The sequence below is a fragment of the Neopelma chrysocephalum genome, unplaced genomic scaffold (genome assembly GCF_003984885.1).
Source record: "Neopelma chrysocephalum unplaced genomic scaffold, ASM398488v2 Primary Assembly neopelma1_24, whole genome shotgun sequence".
Taxonomy (NCBI): Eukaryota; Metazoa; Chordata; class Aves; order Passeriformes; family Pipridae; genus Neopelma; species Neopelma chrysocephalum.
The window spans coordinates 7475699-7491643 of NW_020897693.1; the positions used below are offsets into that span (position 1 = coordinate 7475699).

At 38.8% G+C, this 15945-nt stretch overlaps 1 protein-coding gene across 1 annotated transcript in view; it reads left to right on the forward strand.

Annotated features, from left to right (window-relative positions):
* PTPRJ (protein tyrosine phosphatase, receptor type J) overlaps window positions 1–15674 on the forward strand; it is a 66371-nt gene extending 50697 nt beyond the window's left edge. The window contains exons 5-19 of the mRNA XM_027701811.1: window positions 904–1197; window positions 1449–1580; window positions 4213–4423; window positions 4572–4687; window positions 5265–5352; window positions 6571–6612; window positions 7443–7451; window positions 7546–7633; window positions 8725–8815; window positions 9643–9716; window positions 9867–10001; window positions 10398–10517; window positions 10895–11055; window positions 11532–11667; window positions 12370–15674. Of these exons, the coding sequence (XP_027557612.1) occupies window positions 904–1197; window positions 1449–1580; window positions 4213–4423; window positions 4572–4687; window positions 5265–5352; window positions 6571–6612; window positions 7443–7451; window positions 7546–7633; window positions 8725–8815; window positions 9643–9716; window positions 9867–10001; window positions 10398–10517; window positions 10895–11055; window positions 11532–11667; window positions 12370–12528 (1856 nt within the window). The 3' untranslated portion in view covers window positions 12529–15674. The remainder of the gene's footprint in view (window positions 1–903; window positions 1198–1448; window positions 1581–4212; window positions 4424–4571; window positions 4688–5264; window positions 5353–6570; window positions 6613–7442; window positions 7452–7545; window positions 7634–8724; window positions 8816–9642; window positions 9717–9866; window positions 10002–10397; window positions 10518–10894; window positions 11056–11531; window positions 11668–12369) is intronic.
* Window positions 15675–15945: the final 271 nt, after the last annotated feature.

Here is a 15945-nt window from a genome sequence, read left to right on the forward strand (position 1 = left end):
TGGGTGCCTGTCAGCCACGCTGCTTTGTGCAGCTCATCTGCAGGCAGGAGAAGGGTGAGGTACACCTGTGTTCTTCATGTGAGGCATTGGGACTATTTTCCCCCTTGTTGTGATTAGGTGCTACTTTGTCCTTTCCTTGTTTTTGTCCCGCTTTGACTGAGGTGAAATGAATCTGTCCCAGAGCTCCCCCGTGGGTTTTCCAAAGGGGCTCTGGGATGAACTTGTTAAGAGAGTTGCTGGTACTCTATAAGTGCTGCTTGGCAACTCATAATCTCAGTCTGTCTGAAACATCGAAGCATGGTTGTGCCTCTCTGTTTAAAGAGACCTTTCTTCTCAGTGTTACTGCTACATTAACTTTTTAAATATCTTTTTGTATCTGGTCATAAGGTTGCATTTTTATATTGTGTCCTAGAAGACTCACTGATGTGTTGTAGTTGCTGTTTTAAGGATGGCTACTGCTATGCTCTTAATGCACAGAGCCTATATTTTCTTGTTTGTTGGCCACTAAGAGTTTTACATAGTTGTACAGGGAGTTAGTGTCAGTCTACATACTTCTCTAAGAATGTTCTTTGTGTAGTATGTTAAAGAGTTGAACATCATTTTGAAAATGTTGCTGATCTTGACAGATGCTCAGCCTAAGTTTTCCCAGTAACCCTGTCTGTAGAGGAGTTACAGAGCACAGAATGGGTCTGTGTACTTAGTGTATTAAATACTTGTCTTTCTCATGGGGTAACAAGTCCTTGTGTGCGCAGTAGATGCCATGTACACATCTTTTTAAAAGTGGAAAGGAAAACTGAAATTTTACAAACATTTATACACATAATATACAAATAGTCATTTTTTTCTATTAAGGACAACACTAGATTTATTACTCCTCTTTTTTGTTATTTTTTCTTTTGGCAGAACCTGCCTCAGTGAATTCATTTTGGTGTGAACCAGTGGCCAAGCAGCCTTTCCTAATGCTGAAATGGAAATGTCCTTCTGGTAACAGCTCCGGCTTCAAAATTATAATATCTAATATAAATAATTCAAGGACAAATGAAGAAGACGCTCCACCCTGCATGGGAGAAGGCTCAGAGGAAACCTTCAAAACAGAATCTTTAGATTATTTCACCACCTATAATGTTACTATCATAACTGTTTCAAATGGTTCTGAAAGCTCTCCAGTGTACGGGGTGTGTCACACAAGCATTACTGGTAAGCATTAAGATTTGAGAATTAAAGATATTTGTAGGACAAAAATATTAACTTCATGGTTGCAGAATGCCAAAGTTGGTATGCAGTACATTATCAGCCTACAGATTATGAATAAAACACTACATTAATGCAAAGTCTAATGTGATGCACGATAAATATGCATTATATGAACAGCATCAGTATTACAGAATTTTCTTGTTCGGAAAATTTCTATCAGTCCTTAACATGCTAAAAAATATTTTTGTTGATAGACCCACCTCATCCAAGTGAAGCTCCTTCAGTCAAGGTGGTCAGTCACAGCTCATTGTCTGTTGAATTCTCTGATTTTGATTCATTGTATGGTCCATTAAAAGCCTACGCAGTAATGATCACAACAGAACAAGGTAAGATGTTATGGCATAATCTTCAGCTGTGTGAAACAATTTATCAGATGGCATTATGTTTTAGACTCTAAATAGGTGTTAAATGGACAGAGAAAAAGCTGGCTCAGTATTTTCAGTCACCTTTCAAAAATCATGTTTGCTTTGTCGGATCACTCCTCATTTTCAGTAAGCCCATTTTCACTTCATCTTTTCTTTCTTGACTTCTCCTTGTACACAAGTCTCATATGTACTGCCCCTATTCTGTTGCCAAACTGATTTACCAGTGATTCCCTTCCTCAAAATGTTGTATCCTTTCTTCTCCCCCCCCTCCCAAATAATTGTCATAGCAGCTAACACAAGCAGCTTTGGAACTTAGAATGTGTTTCCCATCCTTTCTTCAGCTGGAAGACGTCTGCAGTAAGATCTTAAAAAGAAGAGGGCTTTCCTCCTAATTTAACTTAAAGCACTTTTAGCTGAGAGAGATGGGATGCAGGTGGAAGGCTTGAATAGCATTGCCAGCATTAATGCTGTGGGAAGTTGAATGTCACAGAAAACTACAGAGTAGTCTGTCAAACTGGTGTCTTTAAAACATGAAAACTGAGAAATATCTTTAACTGGTGAATGTCTAGTGATAAATCATTAAATTAAGGAACTTACCTTTGCAGCATAGTTTCCAGTTGAACAACTTTTCATTTCTGCCAGTGCATTGAAGGAATAAAGCACCTGATGGAGATAATTTCTGCCAAGTAGGATTTGACATTCATGCTTATCCTTTGTCATGACACTGGAAATTCATCTTGCAGAATTTTGACTGTAGATCTTTTTTCTATGGTTTTCCATACAATACCTGTCCAAGAAATGTTTGTGTGTGTGTGTATATATATATATACACATATATATATACACACATGTATATATGTATATATATATATATAAAAATATAATAGGAATTTTATCTACTATTATTATAGGTATATGTATATATATCACATCAGTGCAGAAAATACCTACTTTTCACATGCCTACTCAGCTGCCCCAGAGTTGCTGGTTTGAATGCCAGTCTCTTATGTGCAGCTCTGCTTGTACTTTCAGCCAGTCCTGGCTAGTTGTGATGAGATTTGGTGCATTCTTCTTTAATTGTAAGGTATTCAAGAAGGAGAGAAATAAGGGAGGAAGACTGCCTGCCTTTGCAATGTAGAGTGCTTTGATAGGAGCAGAAAATAGCCTTACAGCCAAGCATTGCTTCAGCTGTATGGTATTCAATTAGCACAAATATTCTTGAGATGTGTTTCTCCGTTCTAAAACAGACATCATTGCCTTTAGGATAGACAGAGGGGACTTTGTAAGGAATAGTGTCTGAGGCTGTTTTAGGATGATATCCAAGACATCCACAAGGTGCTGCGGATATAACCTGGGATTCCTGTTGGATTTGAAACTAGGGACAAGACAGGACATAAAACATATCTCAGGTAGTATTGAACACACATTTCAAGGCAACTTAGTTAATTGCACCCTCAGTTGCTTTTAATGAAGTCTAGCTAGTGCTTTAGAAGAGTTGTCTTGCACCCTGTTCCTGCACAGTTACAGTTGATGGGAGCTTTGCTGCTGGTGGCAGTGAGCCACCAGCTCACTGGTGTCAGAGCAACCCTTGTTTCTACACAACTCTACAAAACTTTAAGCTTTTCCCCCTTTCAGAGCTCCCACAAGGCTTCTCCTTTTTAAAGATTAATTCAATACTATATCTGCTTTTAGAAGGAGCTTTTAGCTTTGTAAAGGCAGTCACTAGAGAGCAGTGTATGCAAACTTCAGTCAAATGAACAAGATTCTTCATTCTCCCTCAACACTGAATATTTGTGTCAGTTTGCTTGCTTTTGAGTTGTTGGATAACTGGTAGATTGAGTTAGTTTATTACCTCTTAGGTTACATGTGCCTCAACTGTATAATTGCTTCAAGTTTCTAAGGTTCATCTTCTATAACAGATACTGCAAAGTGGTGCTGTTCTGTGAACAGTGTCCTGTTGGTCACTGCTCACTGTGGTAGCCTGGTTTTAGTCTTCTGGAAAGGAAACTGTTCTGTTCAGCATTTTGTCCACTGCTTGTCTATGTCAAGAAAAGGCAGAAATTACCTCTTTCATTTCTTAGGGTTTAGGTGTGAGACTTCTTGTAAGATAGAACAAGGAACAAGGTCAGGACAAGTTTAGTGTCACCCTGAATGAGGCTTGATGCTGTTTGGGTAGCACAATGTTATCAAATACTGATTGACTTTTTCTACACCATTTGCATTGTAGTCTCTACATATGATAGTTGATAGAACATGTATGGATATAGCTTACTTGGCTAGTGAAGCTTGTCCATGGGGCACCAGGTTCCACCACTAATGTACCTTTACGCAGAAGCTCTGCTCTGTGTGGTAGAAGTAAAACCAAAAGCAGATTGAAACAAGTAACGCTGGGAAATAGGGAGGTAGTGCAGTAGATTGCACTGCAGTAGAAGAGATTTCTGAGGTTATCTGTTGCACTTAGCCTTTCATTTCAGGCAGTACTTATGGAGTAATGTCAGCTGTGGTTAATGCGATCATCTCAGCCATTGTGCCAACTGATATAAAACCAGTGGATGATGTATATATCACATGTATCCTTGTTTTTTTCCTGAAGGTTATGAGTCTTTGAAGTCTAAATTGAACAACACGTACAAAGACTTCAAGAAGAAGATGACAACTACCTATGTTACATATGTCATAGAAACAGAGCAGGCGGAATCACCTTCTTTCCATTCTCAGAATGGTAAAAACATCGTTAATGTAGGCAAGGGAAATACAATGTATGGCTACGAAAACGGACCATTGATTCCACTTCTTTCATACAGGTATTTATTTCAAATCACTGTCTTGTTAAATTTTCTGCAGTTGAAATCTAAAAGATCATCTATTGGAAAGATTACAGATATTGCTTAAGGCTGTTAAATGAACCTATAATGTACCTGTTTTGTTTTGTTCCTTCTCCCTTTTCAACAGGGCATGTGTTGCAGGTTTCACTAATATAACCTTTATGGCCAACGTGATTGAAGGGGAAGACAGTTATGTATCATTTTCACCCTGTTCTGAACCGGTTTTACTACCCCAGGATCCAGGTATAGTTAATGTCAAATATAGAACTGGTGGCTTGGCACATACACAGCATGTGGAGATTCCTTAACTATGGCAAGTTTCATAATATCAAAACACCCATTGGTTTCTCTGTATGAAATGTTTCTAGCTTTGCAGTGACACTACTCTGTAAATTCATACCTTGCTAGTTCTGCAGGTGATCCCTTTTTAACATGTATGACTTCCACTGGAGGAGTTGCCAAAAGTTGTACTACTCATGGCATGCTAAAAGGGATTGGATGGCACAGTGAGACTTTGGTATAGCAACAAGTAGCAAAAAGAAACTGATGTTCTAACAGTTCTGGTAAACTAGAAGCAGGTGTATTGGAATGCAGATACTGATCCCTTGATCCCAATTTTTTATTAATTTATCATCTCCTTTTTATTATTCTTACTGAGGTTTCAATACTGGTGTTGCCGAAGGACACAGTAAAGGCAAGACATTTAGTAGCATAGAGCATGCTCTGTCACCTGTAAGGTTCTGCTGTAGTATGTTGATTGAGTTAGATCATTACTGAAGAGGTAGATCAGTAATGAGTAATACTTGTTCTCTTTTATCAGGCGTTATTGCTGGAGTGGTTATTGGATGCCTTTTGGCCATATTTGCTGTCGTCGCTATAGGGGGTTTCATATTCTGGAGAAGGAGAAGGTAATGTATGTTTATAATTGTATTGGTTGTGTTGAGGAACACCAGTATTTCACTTCTGTATCTCTCTATTTTATACACCTCTGTCATGATGCTTTAAAATACATTATATTAAAAATGTTGTTTGTATGTTACAGATTAGAATTGAAATATCAATCCAGTTGTTAAATCACTTTGTTTAACCCCATAGTTACAAACTAATGAGTTCAGAAGAGCTAAATAAAATAAATCTTAATTGATAGAATAGAATCATAGAATGGCTTAGGTTGGAAAGGACCTTAAAGATCATCTCCAGTCCCCCTGCCGTGGGCAGGGACAACTTCCACCAGGCCAGGTTACTCAAATCCCTGTCCAACCTGGCATTGAACACTGCCAGGTTTGGGGCATCCACAACTTCTCTGGGCAACCTGTTCTAGGGCCTCACCATTCAGGCATGCTGATGAAGTCATTCACTTAAAAATGAGCAAACATCACAAATTATTGTGCTTAAAGGCATATGTAATTGTATCTTATATGGTTTGATTTTAAGTTTTCCATTAATATCCTTTTTAACTCCCTGTCACATGAAACTTCCATTTTGGAATTTCCAGAAGCTGATGGGTTGCCTAAGATTTGAGCTGGTCTCTGTTTCCAGTGTTTTCCAAATAATCTGGGATGTAAGAGTCCACAAAGGCTTTTTTTCTGCTTTTGATCATGTAGTACATCCTTTCTAAGGAGTTAACTGTAAGACCCTTAGTCCACCTTTCTTAGTTTGTTTGATTAACTGTTGTTGTTTTCCAAATTGTGTCCAATAACTGTGTACAATAACGAGAACATTTATTTTCATTCAACAACCACTTTCAGTATGACTGACACATCACTGTTGAACACTTACTGTAGGGATTCTGGTATTAGTAGCAGTTCTCCTGAGATGTTACGTAGCAGTACAGATCCCTCAATGTACTTATTCCACCAAAATATGTGGTTTATGTTCAGGCTTTATACTCTGGTTGCAACAGAAAGAAACAGAAAGAACAACATCACCAAATAAAGGATGAAGTATTTTATTTTTATTCCAGGTGTAAGGTTTGCCTGAGGAGTTTGGTTTTGTTTTTCACAGAATGAGATGCTTTAAAAGAAATTGTTCTCAGCAGGCACAGGAGATAGCTGTCGTCAGAAATCTCATATGCATTCCATTAAATTCTACTGTGAACCTATGTGTTGTTTTCTTTCACCTTACAGGAAAGATAAAAGAAATACTGAAGTGTCCTTTTCTCCAATTAAGTAAGGCCATATCCTTTCACGTGTTGTTTTTTGAGATCAAGTGATATTTGCAATAATTACTCTGAACCCAGTTACTTGTTTTCTGAGCAGTTTTATATAGAATTTTGAAGTATTAATTCCTCATGGAATTTAAAGATCCCAGCCTGCAGACTGAAAATAATCATATTGATCAAGACTTCTAGAGCCACTGCAGAGATTTGTGTTCACTTCATGAATCACCATTAGACACACAAATGCTCCACATGGTTTTGAAAAACGGGATGTTTGATGTTTCATGCACATTGAGGGAACAAACCAAATTGTTGATAAAGTGCACATAGGCAAAATGAGCACTGTGACCTGAATTTTTTGTATTGTTTGGGACTACTGTGTGCTGAGCCCTTAATTCAGATAATGTTGTGATTGTAAAAGCTGGCCATAGGGGACTAACCATAATAAATTGGAAGTCACAGGCAGTGCAGTTGAACCACATTGTTGGTTCTTGCACCCATTTTTGTGCTGATGGAAAGGCATGGCCAGAGCATCCCATGAAATCCCACCTGTGTAGACTTTGATAGTTGACATAAAATACACCAGAGAATAGGGCCAATCCAATGGGAGTAAGTGGCTGACTGACACCTTCTGCAGTGTTCCTCTCCTGAAGGATGTACTATTCTCTCCTTGGTTTAACAGAGCAGTTATATGCTATGCTTGATACCCTGTCCCCTGTAAATGCACAGTTTTGTGGCTGCAACTAACAGTCTTGCTTTCATTCTTAGATTCACATAGTGAAAAATACAACTGCATGTGTCTAATCAGCTTTTTTTTCTTCCCCCCTCCCTCCCCTAAAGGGTCAAGAAGTAAGTAAAGAACACTTTCTAACACATTGACTGAATTAATCCATGGTTTCTTGACCTAATGCCAGTTGCTAATAGATGGCTTTTCTCATTTTAGATCAAAAATGATTAAAGTGGAGAACTTTGAGTCCTACTTTAAGAAGCAGCAAGCTGACTCCAACTGTGGTTTTGCAGAAGAGTATGAGGTATGTGTCCTCAGTGGAGAGAGCTTCATGACAAATATTTTTGGAAAGTCACATCAGCTTTTCTATGGAGCATACACAAGGCTTACTGAAGGCAAGGAGAAGGATCCTTTATTATAGAGACTGTTAAGCCATATGTATAGCCTTCTCTTCCCCTATGCAGCTCCAAATTTAGTTGAAGTGCATGATAAATACTTCATGTCCTGAATTACTGTCACTACCCGTGAGCTTACAGCATGGCCTGCTGGTCAGAGCTCTCACCAGAGACAGGATCTCCCGAGTCCTTGCCCTAGTCAACACTGCAGAGTTAGCCTGGGGGATGCTATTTAACTTTTACACTTCTTTTTTCTCATCTTGGAGGGTTTTTCAGTACACAGCAAGACAGGTCTCTTGCTAATTTCACTGTCTTCTTCAGTGTGTAGGTGTGATTTGCAAACCACACCTGTGAATAGCTCAGAGGAGCAGTCTGAGAAACAGCAATTATGATTTGCTTACTGACCGTAAATATTTTTCTGTGAAATGTGCTAAAGCTCAATTGTTCCAAGGTACAAAGGACAGGAAGGAAGTGTCAGGAAGGATTCTGTGTTGTCATGTCTGCTGTTAAAGAATTAGGTTTTTTTCCTCATCTCCTTGAAGTTTTTAATTGACTTTATTCTTTAAATTCTTTCTGGGATTGTACTTTACAGGCTGGTGCTCCACCTTGCCGTCCTTCAGTCTGTTCATTATGTGCGTGCTCCCTTTCTCCCTGTAATGTCTGTAAAGCTTATGCAGAGTAGTTCACTGCCTTGGGGCCAGAATTAGTGTGCCATTGATATCAGTGTTGTGTTTTAGCACAACAGGCTTTTAAAGCCCATCTCTGATTTTTAAACACACTACAATTCCTACATTCTGTATTAAACCCTTCTCCATCAGGTTTGCCACTGTCACCGTCCCACCCTGTAGTAAGATGATTTTTATTGTCATTTATCCCAGTTTAACATGCCTGCTTTTACAGCACAGACCGTGAGTGTTTGGAGTATTTTTATCTGTTTGTCATGTGTTTGGGGGATTCTGAAACCCAGACCAGGTGTTCATGAATCCTTCTTTTACTGTAGGAACTCAAGTCTGCTGGTGTTCATCAGCCCAAATTTGCTGCTGAACTACCTGAGAACAGGGGAAAAAATAGATACAACAATGTCTTACCATGTGAGTTACTCTCTTTGGTTTTGCATCTTCTATTGGTCGTGTGTTTAAGTGAAAACCTTGGGTTTGGCTAATCTGGCTCTAACAGTACCCAGAGGTTTCAAGTGTTGTCAGTTTCCAAAGCACTGAATTTGAGCTGTTGCTTTCCCAAAATCACTGTATAAGCAAACCTGAAAGAGCTTTCCCTCAAGGTTGTTTCTTAAGAAAACTCCTCTAAAGAACTTTCCCTTAATTAAATAACTTTCGCTTTCCATTTGTGAGAAACTCGAAGTCCAGGTTGAAAACACAAAAGGATAACAGTTGACCACAGACAGATATATATGCAGAGCTATAAGAAATATAAGACCAGCTTTGCAGATGAACGAAGAGTCTTAAGCACTGCCAAGCTGCCTGTGGGCATCCCAAGGTAGCAGCGTGTAAGATGGAATTGAAAGGTGAACAGTGATGGGTACTTATGGATGCTTTAGAGGAAAAGCATCAGCTGCAATGGCAGCAGGAGACAAATTACTTTTTTTTTATCCAGTAATTAAAACTGTAGTAAATTTTTTGTTGGATTAGAAATATATAAATAGGCAAAACCATACCATGTTTAAAAATAAAATAAACTGTGTTGAGTATTCTGAGTGTTTATCCTGGCCACTCATTTTTCTGAAGGCTTTCATTATATAAATACCACTAGTTATGATTCCTGAAGTTCTGTTCTTATTCTTAAAACGCACATTGTTCCAAAACACCTCTTATTTAGAAACCATGCATTAGATAAACAGTATTTTGGTGAAAGGTTCCAGTTCTAAAATTCATAATTGTCTTCTCATTTTTTCTTTCTGCAGATGATATTTCGCGTGTTAAACTTTCAAATGAAAGCTCTGGAACTGGTGATTATATTAATGCAAACTATATACCTGTAAGTTGCTTCGTTAGCTGAAATGAAATATAATGTGTATTTTTCTGATGTAGGCTTAACAGCTCTTAATGATGTTTAAAATCAGCTTTTATGTCTCACTGATGCCCGTTTGTGTGTGTATATACATTGATTTTGTTTTTTTCTTCTTAGGGCTATAACTCAAAGAAGGCATTTATTGCTGCACAGGGTCCTTTACCCAATACTATAGACGACTTCTGGGAAATGATTTGGGAAAAGAATATCTACTCTATTGTTATGTTGACAAAATGTATGGAACAAGCTCGGGTATGTTTTTATCAAAACTGAACTGTCTCTTGAAGGCAGCTGGATCCCTTCTAATTTTGTAGCAGTTTGGAGACTGACCACTTTCTTTTAACAACCATCCTCTTGGTGGAAGACTATTTTCTAAATCAAATAGGCACAACTTTTTTTTTTTTTGGCTTTTTCCCATTTTCATATCTGCTGACTATTGGAATAGATTGCCTCAGGAGAGTTGTGGAATTGCTATCTTTAAGGGTGGGTTCTTCTCTCTAAAGAATGATTTTGGTAGAGCTTCTTTTGCCCTGGAATAGCCCTTGAGAAGGGTGACATGCTTTCTAGCCCTGCTTCAGGTGGTGTGTTATTTAAAACTAAGAGTCAGTTGCTTCGTTGCCATGTGTAACTTTGTAACTCTGCTCTTAGACAAAATGTGAGCAGTACTGGCCAGACAAGCAATCCAAGACCTACGGTGACATTATGGTGACAATGGTCTCAGAAATTGTCCTTCCAGAATGGACAATAAGGGACTTCACTGTAGAAAAGGTAAGTACTGCCTTGGTTGTTAGTTGTTAGTATATAAAATAACCTTGTGCATATGCAGATACTTGTAATATCTGCTGGACTGAACAATTAGCCCCATCAGCAAATACAACGCAGCAGATATGAGCTCAGAGTAAAGTCAAAGGAAAAGAAAATTATTTCAAGGTATTCCCTACTGTAGTGGAAGGAAGAGGGAAACTGGAATATCATTGATCCAAATCCCTGCACGTCTTGTAACAGGCATCTTTATTGAAGCTGAGCTTGGCCCAGTATATATGGCAGGAAGCCCCTACTGTTGCTCCTCTGAAGCCGGTTTTCATTGTCTTGTGGGTTTGTTGTTTGTTTTGTTTTGGTTTGTTTTTTAATGTGTATTCCTGTAGTCCAACACACCAGAGAGCCACACAGTGCGGCAGTTCCATTTCACCTCCTGGCCGGATCACGGAGTGCCAGAGACAACAGACCTTCTCATCGACTTCAGACACCTTGTTCATCAGTACAACAGTCAAAATCCAGTTGACTCTCCTACTCTGGTGCACTGCAGGTAGGAAGAACGTGTTTCTGTTAGACATGCTTTTATCTTGTGGTTTTTTTATGATCGATTTTTTTTTTTTTTCCAATGGGATTAAAAACAAAATAAGTTTCTTTGCTTAAAGGCATGGGCAGAATTAAACCCTTTGCCTTGTGCTTCAGAAACTAGCAATGCTATGTACGTAGCAAAGTAAGTGATACAAAATTTCATTAGAATCTCTCCTAGCCTGGAAAACTTAGCTGAAAAAGTTGTCCTTTCCAGTGCTTTTCGATATAATCTTGTGCAAGTGCAAGGCTGAGAAGCCCAGAAGCATATCCCTCCTTCCTCTTGGTGGTAGTAAGAGCCACCCCTCTGGGCTGCCAAGGCTTTTATTACCATGCCACTGAAATAATAGGAGGCATCGTACCGGTTTCACTGGCTTTTCATCAGACCAGCAGGGAGCAGGTGGTTGGTAGAAAGCAGTAAATGGCCTCCCTGTGTCATTGCAGTGCTGGTGTCGGGAGGACGGGGACATTCATCGCCATTGACCGCCTGATTCAGCAGATGGAAATGGAGAACACTGTGGATGTGTACGGAGTGGTGTACGACCTCCGCATGCACCGGCCTTTAATGGTGCAAACTGAGGTGAGGCTGTCTTGGACCCAGCAGCACATTTTTCAAGTGTGCCTAATAATCCAGGAAGCATGGACTCAAGATGTAGCTCAGAACTACACTAAGATAAGATATTAAGGAGTTAAAATTGTTCTTTGTTTAGCTTCCCTCCTTCCTGCTCCATTTCTTCCCACAGAAATAGTTGCAGCCAGGGCCCACCATACATCCAAGCAAGAGTACTTTGTAGGACTGGCACTTGCAGCTGGAAAGAACCAAATCCCAAAGTCTTTTTTGCAGCTTGTTTTACCCATGTGGGTTTTATCCTTTAACTGTGAGCCAGAATTGACTTGAGTCAGGTGGTCTCGATGTGCATCTTTTCTTTTGTGTTCCACAGGAACACAAGTGTTCCTGCTGAAATTATCTCTTTGATCCAAAAAGGTGTGTGGACTAACTCAAGCTGATTTGAAAAAGGCTGTAAAATCTCCATTGTGAAAGTCTTTTAGGAGGGCATTAGGCATGACAGTAAACTCGATCCTAGTTTTATATGGGGATGTTGGTCAGATGACATCATGACGTCCCTTCCAGCTCTATTTTCTATGAACTACACACACAAGTTCTAAAACATACTCTGTGATAACATTCAGTGCAGTGCCAAAACCTACATTCAGAAGCAGAATGACTTTGAAAATCAGATGTTTTCTAGAAATGCATTACCTTCTCTTTTTCTCCTATCAGGACCAGTACGTCTTCCTAAACCAGTGTGTTATGGATATTATTAGATCCCAGAGGGAGAAGAAAACTGATCTTATTTACCAAAACATGACAGCAATGGCAATCTATGAAAATTTCACACCTGGGCCAGGCTTTGGGAAGGCCAATGGCTACCACACATAGTCCACCAGGAATGCAGTTTCTCCAGGAGATGTTACCTGCCCATAGGAAAGGGAGGTGTTCTACTCATGTTTTCTGGGACTGTGTGCAGTGTCTCATGTATGGCTTCTGCAGTTCTGTCTGCATTCAAAGAAGTGATCTGCAGGAGGAAAAACACAATGGTGGCAGGAGCCGCAGGTCGATGTTAAAAAGAAAAACCAACACAACCCAAGCAAAACTATTTGAAGTTAACAGAGGAATCTTGCTTTTTTTCTTGGGAATTTAACAGTACTGATAGGTGAAATAGCATTTGCAGTATGAACAGTGAAGTAGAATTTAAATATTAAAATAATAACACAAGCTTTTTATTACAATTTTATATGATTTCATTTACAGACACCAGGCTTGTGAGCTGTTTTAATATATTTAATTATAAGTTTCAGGAACATATTTTATCTACTGTATCTGGTTACTTAGTTAATAGATATGTGCCTCTGTGATCTATTTTTTCTGTGTTCCTTTTTATTTAAAAAAAGGAGTACAAAGGGCTCCTTCAAATGGACATTTATACTTGGAAATTGTGCCTTTTCTAGTTGCTACTCTAGAAAAAAAAACAGCAGAGATTCTATTTTTGTATGAAACTCTTAATGAGAACACAGATTTTTAAATAAGGCTTATGTCAAACTTAACTGTAGTTGCACTGTTGGCAGGGCTCTCCAGAAGTTTGGAGTTGAGTTTTGTTTTTGCATTTCACCACAAATATCCCCTGCCTTAATGTTTTGGTGCCTCTGCCAGAGGAAAAGGAGTGTGGTCTGTCACTCTGAGCTTTAACTGTAGAAAAAAACCAGAGAAAGTGAATCTGTGAATGTGTGTGCAAGGGGGTGTGTGTGGGTGTGTATGAAGGACAGAATAGCTCCTCCCTGTTCCTGGCTGATATTTCTGTTTTTATACAATTTATAATGATTTATTTAAAGGTGCAATATATGATTTACTGAATAATGCTCACTCTATTCTAATAGAGTTTTTCTCAGGTTGGTGTCTTTTTATCATTGTTGTTGTTTTTCCTCAAATATATAAATCTGTGAAAATGTTCAAACTAAGGTTCCAAGTGTTCAAGCACTCCCAAATAATTGACTGGCTTTACTGTTTCTACCAAAACACATTGTACAAAATTCTGCTGTAAAGACAAATTTCTCGGTTGTTTTAGCCATTCAAAACTGAGACATGTCTTACCTGCCTGCATCTCATTGATCCAATGTAATTGTTTTATAATTACTTGCAATGTACTGCTGCTGTTGTCTTAACTGGTCCTTTTAGAAACAGAGCAAGCAAGCAGAAACCCTCCAGTTGTTGATTTCACAAGTCAAGGATCAGATTGGATTTATTTTGCTGGTACATAACTGTTAGACTTAGGAAGGCATTACCAATGAAGGACTTAAGTAGCTTGGGGTGGGGGGAGGGTGTGTTTTTTGGTCTTTGGATCATTGCACTGGTTGCATTGCAGATGAATATGAAGTTCATGAATAATGCTATAGAATAGCTATAGAGCGGTGAAAAATCTTATGAAGGTTTAATAACCAGAGTCCCTGGAATTCTGCTGCTTTTTTGTTGTTTTGGGGGTTTTTTCTTCGTTTTAGTAGACTTGTCAGAAAAAGCTGCAGATGCTAAGAGTGTATGTGGCTTTACAGTGGAACCTGACAACCTCACAGGATCCAGTGTCAGCTGAAGGAAAATGTAGGAATTCCTGATGCACAGCTGTAACTTTATGAATATCCTGAGGAATTCTTTACAACCTGGTGTGAAACTGTGGTGTGCTGTGTGAGCAAAACTGGAGAACAGGCCACAGTGCAGTTCAGCTTTTGGTTGGTTGTTTTTGGAGTTTTGTTTATTTTGGTTAAATTTATTTTATATATATATATTTTTTTTTAGCAGCCACTTGAATATGTTTTTTCTCTCTTTCTCTGAAATACTCAAAAAAAAAAAAAGCCAACAAAACAAAAAAACTGCCATGAGGTTAATGATCCTGCCAGCTCCATCCAAACTGGCTGTCCACAAAGTGGGCCCATATTCTTCCTAAGCTGCTGTCAGTTGACAAACAAAGATAAACCACTTGGACCAAACAGAACCATTCCAAAGGAACTGGGAGGTAGGAAAGTCTGCCCCTTACAGTCATGTTTTTGGTTTTTTTGGTTTTTTTAAGTCTCTTACTCTTTTAGTTACAGCACATCTGTGCAGAGCACAGAGCCAGTATTCATTATTTCAGGTCTCCCAAGAACTTGCTGCCTTAGGGTGGCAAATGCTGTCTTGCTTCTGAAGGCCCTTGTTTTGTATAGCACAGAGGGAGAGGGAGATGAGTCTTCCATGCTAGATGATGTTGATTTCATAATATTGCAGCAGAACATCAGAAAACTAGCTAGAACAGTAACTGGTTTTGCTTGACCACTGCCCCGATCCTCTTAGAGAAAACAGTCAGATCTGTCCCATTAGTTTGGTGTTGGAAGCAGACATCAGATTCTCGCTTGTGGCATCATCTAATGAGTATCCATTTTAAATAAAACTGTATGCATGTGTTTTCCCTAAACTGACTCATTGTGAGAAGAGACTGAAGTTTGAAGTAAATGACCTGTTGATCCCGTGTTGATAGGTGAAAAAAGTTGATAAGGCTTAAAATGTTGTAAAGATAAAGTCGGGCGTAGTGTCGATGTGAATAAGTAGGATCTGCCTTATAGGACTTCTCTGCAGGAAGAGAAGGAGCACAGGCAATGCTCCACTACCTTGTGGATCTGTCTTGGTCAAGATGACTTGAATTCCTGAAATTATTTTCTCCCTGCCCTCTGATGTTCTTTGTGTTATAATTGCTGAGATCTGTCTCTTCGGTCAATGTCTTCTGTTGCTGTTGATTATCTAAAGCTGTCCACTGAAAGTTCCACTGTGTGACAATTATATCTCCTACATTTCTGTTCTATTTTTTTTCCCATTTGGGGCCTGCTTAAGAAGGGAAAAGTTCATGTGTTTCAAATAAGTGACTGTTGAATATCATGAAATGATGTACAAATTTTGTTGTTTTCATATTTGTTGTACAGGAAATTTCTGCACATTATAATGTTTTTCATGGTTTGATTTGTTTCTAAAGATATAAAATAACAATTAAAAAGCATCATCCTAGAGCACTTTGTCTTATTTTTTCTTTATTGGGGTTTTCTTTTTAGTTCCTTTCAATAAAAATAATTTCCTAAAGTTTCATTTAGGAGGACTTTATAATAGATAAGGAAGGTGGGCTCCCATCCTCTGGGGTGGCCCTTGAGTCATTTGTGTGTTACAGTCACTGGAGCTCCCTGCAAGGCTGTAATCTGTCATTCAGACTTGCCTGGTAGGACCTGAATCTGATGTTACTGTGTCCTGCCACTTGGTAGATTCTCAAAATGAAGAGCTTGATACCAG